Genomic DNA, 19,787 nt, shown 5'->3' with positions numbered 1-19,787 from the left:
AGGTATAGGTAGTAGGAACCCCTTTGAAGAAAGATGACTGTCAGCCATTCTGAAGCTTCTCTAATGTAGTATGTATAACATTTTAAACATATTCTTACACATCCCTGGCATTTTTTTTTAATATATCTGCCTGAAGCGTGATAATTTTATGTCTTTAAAATTAGATAGCGAGGGCTACCACTCTTTGGTTAAAAAAGTAAATTAGCTGAAAAGCAAAAGATTTTTAGAAGAAATTCTTTTTTACTTTATCCAGAGACTGACAGTGACTAAAAGCTGAGGAATATATTAGCTTTGTTTTATCTTTATATGTTTTTGAGTAAAAAATGGTTCCAAAGAGTTTGATTCCATAATTTTTCTGTAATTATTTACCCTCTACTATTCCAAGAATACTTGAAGCTATTGATTGTAGAGTCAAAATTTTGAAAGATTGGTATCATATAGGCAAAACATAAAAGAAACACAGCAATTCATCAATGTTGCCATTGCCTGAAGAATAGCAGTAACAAAACAAGTAAAATAATAAGATAAACAAGTTTTATTTATGAATGAGTGCAAATCAGACCATTCCTAAATTTCTTGTTTTAGTAATCAATGAAATCACCTTACTGTTGGGAACCAGGCATACTTCAGTGAAAAGGATAATGAACATCTGTCTTTAATATGAGTTAGTAGCATGTTAATTTAAGATTTGAAATCTAGACCAGGCCTGGTGGTTCTCACCTATAATCCTAGCACTTTGGGAGGCCACAATGGAAGGATCACTTGAGACTAGAAGTTCGACACCAGCCAGGGCAGCATAGTGAAACTCTGTCTATAAAAAAATTAAAAATTGGCTGGACATGGTGGCTCATGCCTGTAATCCCAACACTTTCGGAGACTGAGGCAGGTGGATCACGAGGTCAAGAGTTCAAGACCAGCCTGGCCAACATGGTGAAACCCCATCTCTACTAAAAATACAAAAATTAGCTGGGTGTAGTGACACTAGCCTGTAGTCCCAACTACTCGGGAGGCTGAGGCAGGAGAATCGTTTGAACCAGGAGACAGAGGTTGCAGTGAGCCAAGACTGCGCCATTGTACTCTAGCCTGGATGACAGAGCAAAGCTCCGTCTCAAAAATAAATAAATAAATAAAATTATCTAGGCCTGGTGGTACACGCCTGTAGTTCCAGCTACTCAGGAGGCTGAGGTCAGGGAGGATCCCTTAAGCTCAGGAGTTCGAGGCTACAGTGAGCCATTATCATGCCATTGCATTCCAGCCTGAGTGATAGGGTAAGGCCTTGTCTCAAGGAAAAAAAGATTTGAAATCTATGAAGGGTGTCAAGTAACAATTAACTAAAGAGGTCGATAAGAAGATTGGTGTGTCCTCTTCTATAGATGGTCATTGAATGCATGAACATGTATAGGATAATTCATTTTCTTAGCATGAGTAGTAGGATACTTAATACTATTGAGTTTGATAACATCAGTGATAAACTCAAAGCTTAGTTGTTGAGATAGGAAATAATCTCAATCAGAAGTTTACATGACAGGGGATTTTTCAGTGATAGAGTAAGAAAGAAGGAGATGATAGGAATTAAATCCTTTATTTAGGGAGAGAGGAATACCTCTGTGATTTACAGCTATTTTAGGCGGAAAAGAAGTTGTCTCAGAGGTGACAGCTGACAGAATATCCTATATGGTATGCTCTAAGAATTTGAAAATGAAGGGAAAGAGAGGGAGGATTGCTTGTGAGGGTACCTGTGGAACAAAGTAAGGGGTAGACCACCTTGATAGAGGGAAAAGGTAGTGATTTTTCTAGTAGGACAAGTTATAGATGGATAAATTAGTTCTTTGTTAACTAACTTTATTAACCAGAACATCCTTATGGTGAGTTGTGATGTCCAAAAAGGTAATTCAGTTATTGGTTATTGGAGAAATTTCACCAGTTACATATTTCCTTATGTTTTGTAGTAGTCCATCATGAGACACTGTAAAAAAAAAAAAAGTTTTTCTAATCATGACTGTGGTGGTATCATGGGGAGTTAATACATAAGAGAATGGCATGCCATAAAGATAAGGAAAAAATGAATTTGAAATTTAAGAAATCTTAACATTTGATTCTTTAGACCTGTAAATGTGTGGGTATAGCAGCAGATATGAATGAGCCATAAAATGGATTTTAATAAAGGACGGGAGTGAGGATAAGAAGAGGATGATTCCACCATATCTTACCAATCAAAAAGGACATATTATTTTTTAACGGTTTACTGAAACCTTTTTTTATATATATATATATATAGGCTATATATAAAAAAATATATGTTTATATGTATTTAATAACATATATTACATATATAAACAAATATATAAACATATATATATTTATATGCATATAGCCTATATATATATATATATATATATAGGCTTTTTTAGAAAACAGTGAAAAATTAGACATTACGATGGCTTAGCTTATAACTCTAGTACTTTAATTATCAGGCTCATAGAAATACATTGCCATTGTTTCCATCATCACACATAATGCTTCCAAAGCACATCCAGTTATTACGAGAAGATAGTGATAAATTAGCTGTGACATAAGTTAATTAAAAATCCCTTTGGTTTATGGCAGAGACTGTCAGCAAACAAAAATATGACCCCAGTCAGTTTTGTGTATTTTATGAAGCATTTAGTAGGGCTGTAACAGGGTACTTTTGAACAGAAATGTACTCTTCAAATATTCAGCCACCTTTTCAAGGTGACTTTTAAATACTACATATTAAAAGTAGGTATTTATTTTATTAGGGGAGGTGATTTATGTAAATTGTGAATTGTTAGATTTTTAATTAATATGTCTCTTATTTTCAGAGTTTATGCGAATTCCATGTGTGGATGCTGGATTGATTTCACCACTGGTGCAGCTGCTAAATAGCAAAGACCAGGAAGTGCTGCTTCAAACGGGCAGGGCTCTAGGAAACATATGTTACGATAGCCGTAAGTGTTGACATCTCAATAATACACATACATTTTTAAGAATTATGATATTCAGACTAATCTGCTTTGGTGTTAGCAGTGACTTTTCTAGGCTAAAACACTAACATGGGCCAGCGTGATTTAGCACTGCTTATTTAGCAGAATTTATGGAGATTCGGGTCATTGTATTCTTATCTAAGAAATCACAGGAAATAAAATGTTTTCCTCTATTATCACAAATGATATTTTCAGAGGAAATTAAGTCAGTTTCTAAGAAATTGGGGCTTTAAGTTTAGACAAAATACATATGTGCATCTTCTCAATTAGGTTTCATTGAAGTATTATCTCTGAATGGGAATGCTTATGGACACAATTTTTTAAAGTTTCTACGTCTGTCCAAATACATTTTTAATTACTTGCAATTCAGTAAAACCAATCATAAAAACCATTCTCTTCTCAAAAGCTAGATTGGCCCATTGCATTCGCATTGACTCCATTCCTATTTGTCATTATATCATTGTCATCCTCACCACCTTCTATAATATACTGTTCTACTAGGCAAAAAGAAAGCAAGAACTGGGGTATGGGTATATTGTAACAGCGTTACAATTTCTACTTCCCCTTTCTACATGTAAACAAAATACAGAAAAATATTTTAAGTATATTTAGCTTAACTAGGCTTATTCTGATTTTCCTTAGAGTTCTATTTGCTGAGCCAAAACACATATTTTATCATTCACCTGTAAAGCCTCCTAGGAATTTAGTTTTATTTCTATAACAAGGATAACTTTTAATGCTTATTTTTCCCATTGAGTGTTTAACTCAAATGAGTTTTATTTTGTTATAAACACGCAAGATTTGGCGCTTTTATAATAGGCAGTCCTTCAAAAAGTGATTTATGCATATGAGCCAGAAAGAAAGGACATAAATATATTCATTTATGATATAAGAAAGAAGTAGGGAAAAAGATTGAAACTACAGTTATAACTTATATATAGCAGTAGTGGTAAAGCTAGCCTCATTTATTCTCCTTTTCTTACTTTTTCTGAAATAGGAGTTACAATAGCCATAAGTATTGAAATATCAGTAATTAATCTGAGGACATAGATGTCTTAATATGAATTTTAACTTCAGTTTTCAGTCCCCAATATAGCCTGCAAATCTGCCTATCTGCTCCTTCATTCCAGTTCTTTTTATCATAGGGTATTAGCTTTATTTACAAAATTCTATTGCTTTATGTTTATAATTTTGTGTTTTCTTATTTAGGATTTTTATTAAGCACCATAGTTTATAATATCAACTTTCAAGATTGAATCATTTATTGTATATTTATATGATTAATGTTAGCAGTATATATTAGACCTCAGCTGAGTAGTAGTCAAAGGTTAGTTACATGTACTTGGAGAGTATTGATTATTACTGTTTTTATTGTTACTTTTCTGTGTTTGTTACTAGAATTTAAGGGTACCAAAAGTATTCTTTAAACCTTGTTCATTTTAGTTATTCTTGAATTATACATTGTTTGAACATAGAGAATATTACCTGTTTTGAGAACTTTTGTCCTGGAGTTTTTCCTATTAATAAAATAGGAGAAATACACACAGTGATATTTTGTTTCATATTGCTTTGGTTTTTAATGGGCATAGAGTAATTTTATTTCCTGTGTATTCTAAAGAACCTTGAAGTTAGGGTAATAAATGTCTAGTTAAGATTATTCTTTTGATGAAACTGAAGTCCATTATTATAGTATTTATTATATCTATTTACTTTATCTTAGGGGATATACAATATAAAGTTCTATGGATATCCTTTAAGTTATGAAGTTAATTTTTTTCTTATTATAAATATTTATGACCAACTTATCTTCATTTAGTTCAATGGAAGTCATAGCTAAATGATTAATTAAGCATAGTAAATACAGGCCATATTTTTATACTTTTAAACTTTAGTTCAGGAAATGAAGTTTGAAGTCTTAAAAGTGAATGTAAGAAGTGATTTATTACTTACAATAAATCAGGTGATGAAAATGTATTGTGCTATGCTTTCATATGCATATAATTTCCATAGACTGCATGCTTTCTTACCCTTTTATTCAAAATTAAATCCTGTGAACTTCTTAGTGATTTCTCTAGAATGATTACAGGACAATTACAGTGTTTATACTTGAATTACAAGAATAATATAAAACCCTGTAAATGTGATGGCATGTGGTTGATTGGGGAATTTACTTGAAATGCATTTCTCAATTTATTTTGTGACAACTGGATAGTTTTCCTTTTTAAACAAGTTTTTAGTGGCTTTTATTTTAATTCATCAACCTTCTTCACTCTCGGGAATGTAATGCTTCGTTTTTAAAAGGAGTATAGAAAACTACATGATAGCCCTGTGATCAATACAAATAATCTTTTTCTTTCAAATAAAGTATGTTTTAAAGAGTTCATATATTTGTGTTTTATCAAACTTACCTATGGGGCTAATCAGTTGATTTCCATTTTGTTAATGTACTCCAGATGAATAACTTTTTTAACGTAGGTTTATTCAGTATGATCGTAGGCTTACAGTAGATAGTAAAGTTGATGTAAATAGAAAGTGGTATAAATAATTCACTGTTAGATCACTTCTTGGCCTTTTGGCTAAGATCAAGTGTAGAATTCACTATTGGAGATAAAAATTTGACAAATTCATACATGTTCTGTAGATTTTTACTTTGACACATGAAAAGTAAAGCATTTGCTAGCATATTTCAGTTAGCATAGTGTATTTGAAAGGAAGTGAGCTCCAACTGTAGAAAGAATTACCATAAAATCCGTGGAAATCTTTGGAGAAAAACTAGGTCAGATTTCAATTTTACCAGCCTTGACAGTGCCCATTTTAGGAACTTTTCCTAATGAAAGAAAACGGCCTTATGTAATCCTAACTTGAGGTAACAAACTGGCATACTGCTAAATGGGACGGAGTAAAGTTTTGTTGCTGATGAACTTTTGGAATCCCAGTCTCCCTTTTGCATATAGAGATGAAAGAATCACTGGCTGGGAACGTTTTTCATTTAAAATGCTTGATCTTTTTTCTTCCAGAGAGCTGCAAGGCACTTCATTTATGGATTTCTCTTTCGAAGTATCCAAACAGACTTCTGATACAAGCAATATTTTAAAATTCTTCTGCCCTTTAACTTTGCCAAAATAACTCTTTTTATGAGAATTTTGACATCTTTCAGATCAGACAAGAAAGGAAAGTTGTATTTCAATTTGGAAAGAAATAATCAAAATTGTGTGTTTGATGGGCTATACCAGGGAATGTGGTTTTAAAGCGCAGTAGTATCATATTTCAGAAATGCATGCCTTTGGCCTGTTTACACTTCCATTTCAAAGGTGTTGTGAAAAAGAGGATTATGTTCTTATATAGCTGTCTTTGTGGCATTCCTCATTTCATTGATTTGTTTATGCAACTGTGCACATTTTAAATTGCTGATATACTTTAATGGCCTTATAGTTTTAAAAAACTTTTTGTTAAATTCCCATCCTGTATTTATAATTCCTGGGGATAAATTGGTGATTTGAGACTAGTATTCTGTTTGTGGATATTACTGCTTGAGGTAAGGAAATAATTGTTACTTGATCTACTAGTTGAAAGATATTAGTAGAGGCCAGAAGAAAATGATTACATGAAATTAAATATTTGTGCCTTTTTATACACGTAGGAAGAATAATGTACAAATCAAATAAAGATGTTTTAAAATTAAACAAATATACCTCTTTATAGAAATAAAGTGAATGCTTACTATGTAACTGGTACTATTATTGGAAAGATATGCACACTTAAGCTTATATGATATGCTTGCATACATGAGATAAAAAGTTGTATTCTTCCTTGCTGATGAGTAAATAAATATTAAAATGAGGTGGTAATCAGGCTTGCCAGGGCCAGTGTTTATGACGTGAAATATTGTTTATTCATTGACATCAAGTGTATATGGGAAGGATGCTGAAACATATGCATGTATCCATTTGTATATTGGTGATTCTTGTGCTACACTATTTTAATATAAAGGCTTTATATATAAAAATTCTTTATATAAAAATAGTGTAGAAGGAATCATAGTTCTTACTGCAAATGCTGAAAAATAGTTACCAATAATTCTACAATATTTTATCATGCAAGTTGGTCAGAAAAGTATATATTAATATAATGCAGACATACTTTGAAATCGCCAAAGTAATCAAAGTATATTTGCAACAGTTATATTCAAAATGGAACTATTTATATCCATCATTTAAAATAAATGCTTATTTCAGTGATATCAATTAGGTTATTTGATGAGTTATATTAGTTACGTTATTAAAGTCTCATGTAAGTCTTTGTATTTACTCTATTTTCTGTGTTACTCAGTTTTAGAATAAAATAGAATTATCAGTCAATAAGTAGCATAAAAATAAGATTCTTCAGTTTTCATCAATCTGTTGTATTTTATGAGTTTTATTATTTAAGTACATCATGTATATAAGAATATACAACAATATGTTACTGCTACTTTTAAAGATAGTAGTTATGACTGTTATCACGTGAAAGCATTCCACTATAAAGACATTCTAAATATAGATTGAAGTAGATGTTGTTTTGTAACACTGTCGTAAGCTCTAAAAACAAGCATATGCCATTAAAGAACTTTTTAAATGGTAGAGAAAGTAAAATGAACAAAGGAGCACAACTTGAGGACAATTACAGAGCACACATTATATGTATTTTTTTATCAGAATGAAAATAAATAAGAATATTAACTGTAGCTGTTTTTTAAAGAAATTAACCAAATAGTGCATTACTTAGAAAAGAATTCGTTTACAAATTAATATAATTATAAATGTATAAAATTTTAATATAACCCCTAGAAAGTGGATATTGCAAATGAATGTGATTTACAGCTCTACCATTCACTAAGTTGTCATTTAATTTTTCTGATTTTAGTTTCCTTATTAGTAAAGTAAATTTGTTTGGATTAAATATGTTTATATGAAAAGTGTGTGACTCAATGTAATACATACAGCAACATAGAAAAGATATTTACATAAAGATATTAAAGCCAGAAGCCATATAAAGAGAGGCAAAGATAAATCTGGTGGGAAGCAAGGATAATATGCTTAACTGTGTATAAGCACTGATTTCACTTGAGCTTCTTGGCAGCTTATGTGGAAAAAAAAACTTGATATACCTTGTAATTTTTATTTTATTATAGAAAGGAATATTTTAGTTCTTTAATCAAAAAACTTTTGAGACAAAATAGTAGGAGGGACTTATCAGGGTGTCATTAATACCCCAAATGATTCTGTGCACATACCTGGTTACAATATGTAAGGATATTTACTGGCATTACAGTGTCCCTAGTGACTGTTCTACAAAAGTTGCCCAGATGTTTTCCATGTGATTGTTTCTTGTACTAATCTTCAACAGAATCTGGGAAATAATACTGAGAACATTACAGAAGGTTGTTGTATTTGGGTAGTATATCCCAAGTGTGTTGTTTTTTTGGTGGCTAAACTTGCTTAAAGGATTCGGTTTAAAAATTTGAAAAAGTTTTGACTTGAATATATTTCCTAGTTCATTTTAAAACCAGAATACAATTCTGGTTTCCATTCATTGTACTTTGTCCTTTTCTCTCTCTTGTGTGATATATCAAGTTGTATTTCTTGAGATCAAAAACCATGTTTATCTTTGATTTTTGAGCCCAGTATCAGTTTGATGGAAACCTGACTAGCATGAAAGTGAGTATTTTAAAATACCACTTTAGTTGTGGTACACAAATCTGTACATATGTTAGAATTGCTTAGAACCATGCATGGCCATACACATACACTAATGCATGTAAAAACTGATGAAATATGAATAAGGTCCAACATTGTACCAATTTGTCAGTGTCCTGGTTGTGCTATTGCTTAGTAGAGTTATGCAGTGTTACCATTGGAAGAAGCTGGATAAAAGATATATGAGACCTTTTTGTGTTTTTTTTTTCTTTTTTTTAAATCACTTCTTGTGAGCCTCTAATTACTTCTAAATAAAAAGTTTTAAAACTTCACCTATCCAGAAAGCATATATATTCTCTTCTCTATGGGAAATGACCTTGTTGTTTCAGCAGTACCTGAGGTAGGAGGTGGGGGTAGCAGGTATATATACACATACACACAAAAATTTAAAGCGTAGCTCACAGCAATAATTTTAATGAGTTTGTGCAATTAATGTGAAAGACAGAATTCCCTGTAATTTTTTCTCCCTCCAAATTGGACTTTTATGGAAAAAAAAATCAACAAAAACCTAACAGCCCTAAAATAAGTTTTAGGGAGTAGGAATTCATATTTTTGGGATTAGGACCCAGGGACAAAAGCAGAGTAAATTTCTTAGAAGGGGAATAACTGATAGGGAAATAATATAGACCAAAAAAGTGAAATTATGAACTCAAGTAAACAAGTTGGTGTTAAAATGAGAAAGGACATTTCTGCCATAGAGAAAAAAGAAGATAAATGAAAGTATTGAAAAAACCTTAATTAGTAAAGAGGGCACTCAAAGGTGTTTCTGGGTATAGTTCTATCTTCCCAGTAAGGTAGACGTCAAGCTCATCTGTTAATAAAAGTCAACACCAGAATGATGGTAGGAAGTGTGTGGTTTTGGGGGCAAGTTCAGAATTGGGGCTGTGGAACATGTGAATCATGAAGATATGATTTTTTAAAATAGCCAAATAGTAATACAGGTGTGCTATGGTAGAGATCTTGATTGTGCATCCATTAATGTATAGTGTGGACTTAAAATGTCTGTAGGCTAAGGAATTATTTTGACTTTATATGTGGACAGGAAGGAGCCTCTGAAAGTAACTTGAAGAAATTGATATTTTCAGTTTTGTAGCATCATATAGTCTAGTTTTGGAATGGACAGAGATGTGAGGCAGAGATTTCAGGAAGCCGTTATAGGAGGCCAAGTGTGGTGTGGTAAATAGTGACTGCGGCAGAGAGAACGGAATTATAATGTGAAGTGAGAGACAGTACTCAGATAGTTATCAGTTTGGCTGGTTCTTACATAGCGCTGTACCAGGTTTAAGCAATGTTAAGTACTCTATCTCTTCAGATAGTTTATACTTTGAGAAACTATGATCTTTCCATTTTTGTACTTGGTATTAAATTTAAATCCCTCTTTTATTAAATGGTATTCAGAAATGCAAGATTCTATAAAGTTTACCTTAAAAATTGTAGGACAAAGAACACATATTACTGCTTTTTTTCCCATGCTTGATTACTTTCCAACTACTATTTTATAAAAAGCTAATGTCTTAGGGAATACATGAAATAGTAATTTCTGAGTCATTGTTCTTAATTTTATAGATACGAAAGTAGAAGCAACCTGTGAGAGAGTATTGCATATACCAAAAATATTAGATGATTTTTCTTGGATTCAGTAAGAAGTCATATATGATTGCCTTCCCCTGCCCCACCTCACCCCCATTCTCTGAGTCAGAAGGCTGAATGGCTTTAGAATTTTCCTTTCCTTATTAACAGGACTTAGGTAGGGTGGGAAAAGTCTAATTATAGAGGCCTATTTGGGGGTTTAAAAACATTTTTGGTCTAGATCTGTTTTTTCTCCTTACCTTTACCACTCTCATTTCACCTATTAAAATTTAGATATGTGAAACGTAAGATTTCCAGTTTGCTTGTTGAAACCCTATCAACACATATTATCCAGTGCTCTTTTTAATGGGGTTTTGTTTAAATTTTTTAAATTTTCTTATTTGTAAACAAGTTGAAGTACTGAGAACTTTCTCAACTTTTGATCAACGTTTTCCTTGCTACAAGTAGGGTTCATTTTCCTTGGTGGTGAGGAAATATGAAAAATAAATGCTAGTAAAAGTGAATAATTCAGGGCCAGGCATAGTGGCTCACACTTGTAATCCCATAATTCTGGGAGGCCAAGGCAGGTGGATCACTTGAGATCAGGAGTTCAAGACCAGTCCAGTCAACATGGTGAAACCCCATCTCTTATTTAAAAAGAAAAAACTAACCAGGCATGATGGCATATACCTGTAATTCCAGCTTTGGGAGGCTGGGGCATGAGAATTGCTTGAACCCAGGAGGCAGTGATTTGAGATCACAGCATTGTACTCCAGCCTAGGTGACTAAGACTGTCTCAAAAAAAAAAAAAAAAGTGAATAATTTACATTTTTCCTGCTGAGTAAAATGTTTTTACCCTTTGAGAAACTATGCTGTCGTCAGTTCAGATTAAATTCTATATCATAACTATATATACATTTTACATTTGCTCACACACGTATATATAATCTAGTATAATTTAAGTATGAAGTAGTTTGGTACAAAAACAGCTTTTATATTTACAATATTTATAAAAGCTTTTGATCTTGAACAATTGGAGTAATAAATTGGAACAATAAATTACATACATTATTATTTAAATGCTATGTAAAATTCACTTTCGGTAATTTTTGGAAATAATTGAGTTAAATGACTTTATGATTTGTTTATAAACTAAAGATATTCAGTCTTTTGCTAATAAAATGATACAGAAATATAAAAATATAGGAAGTAAAGAAAGCTTTAGCGATTTCTTTAGGAAATGTATTGCGATTTATGAATCCTTTATTAGATAAAGGGTTTTTTAAAAAGTAGAATTATTGAACAATTTAAACTGATGTGAGAAATCTGTTGGACTACAGAAATTAATACTAGTATCAGCAGGCACACCAAAAACTGTGTCCATCAAATGCTGGGCCATAACCTCATTTTATGCTGTATCCTTGGTACTAGTGCTTTGGGAAATGAAAGATTTAATTCATTTTCTTTTCCTGATCTGGCATTACAAGTGTAAATGTATATACACCTTGAAGTTTTCCCACCTAAATGCAGGTTTTTAAACCTGAATATAATATCAGAAAATTGCAAGTTGCATACTTCTCTTCTGATATGTGTGCACTTAACAGTCATGGTGGCTTTTTTCTTCATGACTCACTTTTGTAATTTTACTTATGTAATATGTTATAGCTTTTGCTTTTATATCTAGTCTTTCAGGGATTTTGCCTGAATCTGGAAGGTGAATAAATTGTGTTTTGAGTTTTAGAAATGATATTGGTGAGCTTTTTTATTTGAATGCTGAAAACATTCAATTATGTCTAAGGTACGTAATGGAAATTCACTGTTGGCAAAATTATAGGGGGAAATGTAAGCATTAGAATTTAATTTTCTTTCCTAGTAGACTTCATAAATACATTTTAACTTTGTCTTGAAAAACATCGTAGGGTCTGGATGTGGTGGCTCACAGCTGTGATCCTAACATTTTCGGAGGCTGAGATGAGAGGATCACTTGAGCCCAGGAGTGCAAGATTAGCCTGGGCAACATAGCAAGATCCCATCTCTACAAAAAATAAATTTAGCTGTGCATAGTGGAGCACTTCTGTAGTCCTGCTACTCAGGAGACTGAGGTAGGATGACATGAGCCTGGGAGTTCAAAGCCGCAGGGAGACATGATTGTGCTACCACACTCCATCCTGGGTGACAGAGCAAGACCTTGTCTGAAAACAACAACAAACACAATGTAGGTATGTCTATTACTGTTTCCCTGCTCCAGGAACTTGGCAAAATTAAAAGCAGTATATTTAATAGGAATGGAAAAAAAGTCTTCATAATCATGCAGATCAGAATGGCCACTATTTCAGACTTAGAAAAATACGTTGCTGCTCATGATTTACATCACTGGCTTTTAATCTCTTTGAGTGTGAAAACTTCCTTTTTAACACCACAAGTTATTGTTCTCCCCCTTTGAGGATGTAGGTCACATATTTTATAGTAATAACTATACTTACAAATGTATGTACTGAGAAGATATGAAATAATGAGTAAATGCCAGGAAATTTTCTGTGTCTTTGTATTCTTTGGTGTATACGTACAACGATTTAATCCACAAATATTGATTGAACAAACTCTGTTTAGGGGACACTGCCTGTGATGGGGATTATGGGGGGAAATATGAGTAAGACGTCTCTATCCTTGTGAGGCTTTCACAGGAGGAGGTAGATAATAAACAAATACTACAGAAAAGATATTTATAGATCGTGATGATTGACATCAAGGGAATACAAAAGGTGATGTATAATAATGGAGTGTATTTGAGTGTGAAGAAAGTTCTCTCTGTGGATGTTAATTAAGCTGAGGTCTGGAAAATGAGAATGAGCTAGCTAAGAAAAGAGGAAGAATATTCCTTATAGAAGTGTAGTAATCGAGCTAAGTGTGGTGGCTCACATCTGTAATCCCAGAACTTTGGGACCCCAAGGCTCAAGGATTGCATGAGGCCAGGAGTTTGAGACCAGCCTGGCCAACACAGCGAGACTCTGTCTCTACAAAATAAAAAATGAACCGTTATGGTGGTACGTGTCTGTAATCCCAGCTACTCTGGAGGCTGAGGTGGGAGGATCACTTGAGCCCAGGAGTTCTAGGCTGCAGTGAGCCATCACACCACTGCACTCCAGCCTAGATAACAGTGGGACCCTCTCTCAAAAAAAAAAAAAAAAGTGTAGTAATTGTAAAGCCCTGAGAGGGGAAGGGATTTGGTAGAAATTCAGAAAGGAAACCAGGGTATGTGAGATACTATGAACAGGGAGTTTTGTGTGATAAAGTTGAAGAAACAAAAGTGTAGATGATAGAAAACCTTGTGAATCATCTTAGAAGTAGTGAGAAGTTGTTGAAGGCAAGAAGTGACATGACCTGATTTGGATTTTAAAAACATCACTGTTGGAGCTGCATGGAAAAGGAGTTGAGAAGGATGGAAATTAAGAGTTAAGAAGGGAAGCATTGAGACTAATTGAAAGACTTTTGTAATTGTCCAGGAACAACATAATGGTAACTTGGATTAAGTTATGGTAGTGTGGAAAGAGGGGGAACTTGGGAAGTGTTTAGAGTGATGGATTGGATTGGGAATATGAGAAAGGGAGAAATCAAGAGTGATTTCTAGGACTTGAGTACCTGGACAGAAGATGGGGCAATTTGCCGATGTAGGAAAGAACAGAGGTTGTTTTTTATTTCTGGGTTTTTCAGTTATTGCTGCTTTTTATTTTGTTTTGCTGCAGGCATTATTAAGTCTGAGATTCTTCGCAGAGGCACAAGAAGAAATGGCACATAGGCAATTTCAATATCTTTATATTCTTTTACATTTGGGGAATAAACATTCAAAAAGTTAAAGTAATCTCCTGCATTTAGCAAAATGTTAACTGTTTCTTAGATAGAATATGTAGATTCAAGGGAACCAAGAGAAATTAGAAAGCTTAAGTGAATAAAGCTACCTTGAAGTCATAGTTTTTTACGTAGGAGGGAATTTAAAAGTCATCTTAGCCACCCCTGCCAAATTTTATAGATAAAAAACTGAGACCTGAAAATTCAAGTGACTTTTCAGAATCCACAGTTAAATTGGTGATAGTGTTGATCTAAAAACCAGGTCTCAGGTTCATTGTTTCTGTAAATATATCTGAGGAAGTTATCACTGTCGAATACATAAATGCACTGTCATTAAATACATTTATGCTTCAATGTGAATAATTCTGAGCATGCGGGTTTTGGAATATGTTTTAAGGATTTTACTAAAAGCTGTTCTTAAGCCAACATTTTGTTTAATTTGTTTAAAGATCACAAAAATAAAATTAACCTAATTGAAAGAACATAGAGTAGAACCAAGTGATGGAGGAAAAACTTTTTACATTTTTCCAAGTATAAAAGCTTTATTTAAAAAAAAAATATATATATATATGATGCGAGGGCTGGGTGTAGTGGCTCACGCCTGTGATCCCAGCATTTTGGGGAGGCCAAGGCTGGAGGATCACTTGAGGACAGGAGTTTGAGACCCACCAGAGCAACATAAAGAGATGCCATCTCTACAAAAAAGTAAAAGAATTAGCCTGGCGTGGTGGCACACACCTGTAGTCCCAGCTACTCCAGAGGCTGAGACTTGAGCCCAGAACGTCAAGGCTGCAGTGAACTCTGATCAGGCCACTGCATTCCAGCCTGAGTGACAGAGCAAGACCCTGTCTCAAAAAATAAAATAATACTGTCCTAATTGTTCTGAATAAATTTGCTCTTTCCTGTGATAGTGATATAAGGAATTTATACACATCTAATATTTTTTAAAATGTAATTTTATCACTTTTGTTCAATTTTTCTGATTGTTAATATGCCCTTTTAAATATATCTAATTTATTGGCACAGCAAAGTAAGCTTTTCAATTTAGTAGCTCTCTAACAAAATATTTTCTCATTCTGTGCTTTAAGTGAAATAGAACGGGGATGAAAGTGGCAAAACCATATAAACATGTCCATGAGCAGCAAAAAAGTCTTTAGTGACCTGAGAAACCTTAACATAAACAGTAAGAAGCAAATAATAGGACAGAAACGAACAGATTCTTTACTCAGAATGTTTGTCATCTGAAGTGAATACTAAGTGATTGTTCTCTTTCTCTCTTTTTTCAACATAATATGAGTCAGTTAATAAGTAATATATATGTAGTATGGTTTAGCTAATATATATGTGATATGGTTTAGATTTAGCTCACCCAAATCTCATATTGAATTCCCCCATATTGTGGGAGGGACCCAGTGGGAGGTAATTGAGTCATGGGGGCAGATCTTTCCCATGCTGTTCTCATGATAGTAAGTCTCATGAGATCTGATGGTTATTATAAGGGGGAGTTTTTGCACACAAGCTCTCTTTGCCTGCTGCCATCCATGTAAGACATGACTTGCTTCTCCTTGCCTTTGAAGCCATGATTGTGAGGCTTCCCCAGCCACATGGAACTGTAAGTCCAATTACACCTCTTTCTTTTGTAAATTGCCCAGTCTTGGGTATGTCTGTATCAGCAGTGTGAAAACAAACTAATACAATAAATTGGTACTGGGAGTGGGGCGCTGTGGAAAAGATACCCGAAAATGTGGAAGTGACTTTGGAACTGGGTAACAGGCAGAGGTTGGAGCAGTTTGGAGGGCTCAGAAGAAGACAGGAAAATGTAGGCAAGTTTGGAACCCTACAGACTTGAATGACTTTGCCCAAAATGCTGATAGTGATATGGACAATAAAGTGCAGGCTGAGGTGGTCTCAGATGGAAAAGAAAAACTTGTTAGAAACTAGAGCAAAGGCGATTCTTGTTATGTTTTAGCAAAGAGACTGGCAGCATTTTGCCCCTGCCCTAGAGATTTGTGGAACTTTGAACTTGAGAGACGATTTAGGGTATCTGGCGGAAGAAATTTCTAAGCAGCAAAGCATTCAAGAGATGACTTGGGTACTGTTAAAAGCCTTCAGTTTTTAAAGGAAAGCAGCATAAAAGTTTGAAAATATGCAGCCCGACTATGTGACAGAAAAGAAAATTCCATTTTTCTGAGGAGAATTTCAAGCCAGCTGCAGAAATCTGCTTAAGGAAGGAGGAACAGAATGTTAATCCCCAAGACAATGGGGAAAATGTCTCCAGGGCGTGTCAGAGGTCTTCACAGCAGCCCCTCCCCTCACAGGCCTGGAGGCCTAGGAAGAAAAGATGGTGTTGTGGGCCAGGCCTAGGGCCTGCTTGCTCTGTGCAGCCTAGGGACTTGGTACTCTGCATTCCAGCCACTCCAGCCATACCGAGCAGGGGCCAAGGTACCCCTCAGGCTGTGGTTTCAGAGGGTGGAAGCCCCAAGCCTTGGCAGGTTCTACGTGGTGTTGGGTGCACAGAAGTCAAGAATTGAGTTTGGGAACCTCCACCTAGATTGCAGGAAATGTATGGAAACACCTGGTTAGCCAGGCAGAAGTTTGCTTCAGGGGTGGGACCCTCATGGAGAACCTCTGCTAAGGCAGTGCAGAAGGGAAATGTGGGATTGGACCCCCACACAGAGTCCCTACTGGGGCATCACTAATGGTAGATCCATTGATGGCTTGCACCATGCACCTGGAAAAGCTGCAGACACTCAACGCCAGCCCATGAAAGCAACCAGGATGGGGGCTATACCCTGCAAACCAGAGGGCAGAGCTGCCCAAGACCATGGGAACCCACCTCTTGCATCAGCATGACTTGGACATGAGACACGGAGTCAAAAGAGGTCATTTTGGAGCTTTAAGATTTGACCACCCTGCTGGATTTCAGACTTGCATGTGGCCTGTAACTCCTTTGTTTTGGCCAGTGTGTCCCATTTGGAATGGCTGTATTTATCCAATGCCTATAGCCCCATTGTATCTAGGAAGTAACTAACTTGCTTTTGATTTTACAGGCTCATAGGCAGAAGGGATTTCCCTTGTCTCACATGAGACTTTGGACTGTGGACTTTTGAGTTAATGCTGAAATGAGTTAAAACTTTGGGGGAGTGTTGGGAAGGAATGATTGGTTTTGAAATGTGAGGACATGAGATTTGGGAGGGGCTGGGGTGGAATGATATGATTTGGCTGTGTCCCCATCCAAATCTCATCTTTAATTCCCATGTGTTGTGGGAGGGACCCAGTGGGAGGTACTTGCATCATGGGGGCAGGTCTTTCCTGTGCTGTTCTCATGATAGTAAGTCTCACGAGATCTGATAGTTACCATAAGGGGGAGTTTTCCTGCACAAGCTCTCTTTGCCTGCTGCCATCCATGTAAGATGTGACTTGCTCCTCGTTGCCTTCTGCCATGATTGTGAGGCTTCCCCAGCTATGTGGAACTATAAGACCAGTTAAACTTCTTCTTTTTGTAAATTGCCCAGTCTTGAGTATGTCTTTATCAGCAGCATGAAAACAAACTAACACTGTATGTATCACCTAATCTTGATTAATTGAGATCCATATTATGCACTGCTTTATAATGAGAAAGGAATGGAGCTATGCCAGATTGTTTTGAGTTGGTATGTATTTCAGGAAATCATAAATAAATGAGAATGATGAGCAGTTTTCTTAAAGGTGACTTTATGTTAAAATTGATTGACTAACAACCAAGCCTCCAGGTAAAATATTTAATTTTTTATGAGTGAGATCAATTGCATTATTTTTACGTGAAGATCTATATTTAACAATCCTTATTTCTTTTAGCCTTGAACTTTTTTCATCATTTTATGATTTGTATGATTATGTTATTGTTAAATTAATTAGAAAAGTTACACATTTAAAATTTGTTTCATAGAATGGGGCCGATTCTTTTCTGTAGCTCTGTTGATTTCAGAGAAGGAGAAGCCCTATGTTTACCTGTATAAATCAGAAAGTTCCACTTCAGTTTGATATGCATGGACTGAAGTCCTCTTATACACTCAGGTATACACTTATTGTTTTAAGAATTTTTCATTTTTACAGTGTATTAGTCTGTTTCACATGCTAATCAAGACATATCCAAGTCTGGGTAATTCATAAAGAAAAAGAAGTTTAATAGACTCACAGTTTCACGTAACTGGGAAGGTCTCACAATCATGGTGAAAGGTGAAGGAGGAGTAAAAGTGTGTCTCACATGGCGGCAGGCAAGAGAGCTTGTGCAGGGGAACTGCCCTTTATAAAACCATCTGATTTCGTGAGACTTATTCACTGTCACAAGAACAGCACAGGAAAAACAAGCCCCCATGATTCAATTACCTCCCACTGGGTCCCTCCCATGACACGTGGGGATTATGGGAGCTATAAATCAAGATGAGATTTGGGTGGGGACACAGCCAGACCGTATCATACAGTATATGAAAACTTCTTAAATATAATTTTTCAGTGGCACATCATTCTTTTAATGCTTAATAACCATATACTCACAAATACACACTTACAGTATGATCTAGCTGTTTTATTCCTAGATACTTGCCCAAAGACTTATACATGAATGTTCAATGCAGCATTATTCACAGTAGCCTAAAACTAGAAACAACCCAATGTCCATCAGTATATTTGAGTGGATAAAAGATATAGTGGTTTATCCAAACAGTGGAATACTATTTAGCAATGAAAAAATACTTATATACGTGATGACATGGATGAATCTCAAAATCATTAGATTGAGTGAAAATAGACACGTAAAAGAATACTTACAGCTTGAAGTCATTTCTATAAAATGCAAACTAATCTATACTGACAGAAAGCAGTGGTTACCTGGGACCAGAGGTGGAGGGAAAGATGGGTTACGAAAGGACTTGAGGGTTCTTTTGATTGTGATGAAAATGCTTAGTATGTTGATTGTGGTGTTGGTTCCTAAGGTATATAGAGCTGTCAGCACTCATCAGTTACACACTTTATGTAGTTTATTTTACCTACATTTTTCCTCAGTAGAGCTAATAAGGAAGGGAATCTAATTAGAATCTAAACAGAAAGGTGCACAATTTTTGTTTCTTTTTACATACATGTTAAATTGCAATAAGGGCTTGAAAGACACTCTGGAAAGCATGGCTATGAATCTCTTTCTGACTCCTCCAGGTAAAAGTAATTTCCTTATTTGTGCTTCCATTTTACTCTGAATACTTAATTGTGTTCACTGCTTAAATTATATGTTTTCCCTCACACTTCCCTCTTTTTCCTGTCACCCAGATAAAACTGAAATGTCTATCTTTGTATTCTCAGGACCTAGTTCAATGTGTGCAACATAGTAAGCATTCAGAAAAGTGATAAAGGAGGGAGAGAATGCTAATTTGGTTGCAGATTTTGAGATATATTGATGAAACTGACTATGTAATACATTTCATTAATCAGTATTTAAAATAAGGAAATTTTACTCCTATTAAACAGGATTTAACTTAGATTACAAGTGAACTAGAGAAAAATGTGTTAATTTTACCATGTAAATCTACCTGTTGTGGATTCATTATTTATAGATATTAGGTGAATGTATTCATGTTTATTATGAACATTTTATTCCTGT

General features: G+C 34.7%; 1 protein-coding gene and 1 pseudogene across 10 annotated transcripts in view; both read left to right on the top strand.

Annotated features, from left to right (window-relative positions):
* Window positions 1–19,787, top strand: part of RAP1GDS1 (Rap1 GTPase-GDP dissociation stimulator 1) — a 172,909-nt gene that overhangs the window by 77,015 nt on the left and 76,107 nt on the right. For all 10 annotated transcript variants that reach the window (XM_009207218.2, XM_009207216.2, XM_021938648.2 and 7 more), the window contains exon 4: window positions 2,844–2,969. In XM_009207218.2, coding sequence (XP_009205482.1) covers window positions 2,844–2,969 — 126 coding nt within the window. The remainder of the gene's footprint in view (window positions 1–2,843; window positions 2,970–19,787) is intronic.
* LOC116274384 lies at window positions 5,562–5,690 on the top strand (annotated as a pseudogene).

This window comes from Papio anubis, chromosome 3, assembly GCF_008728515.1.
Source record: "Papio anubis isolate 15944 chromosome 3, Panubis1.0, whole genome shotgun sequence".
NCBI classification, from domain to species: Eukaryota; Metazoa; Chordata; class Mammalia; order Primates; family Cercopithecidae; genus Papio; species Papio anubis.
Note: the sequence above shows the minus strand (reverse complement) of the source record. Positions and strands in the feature narration are given on the sequence as shown.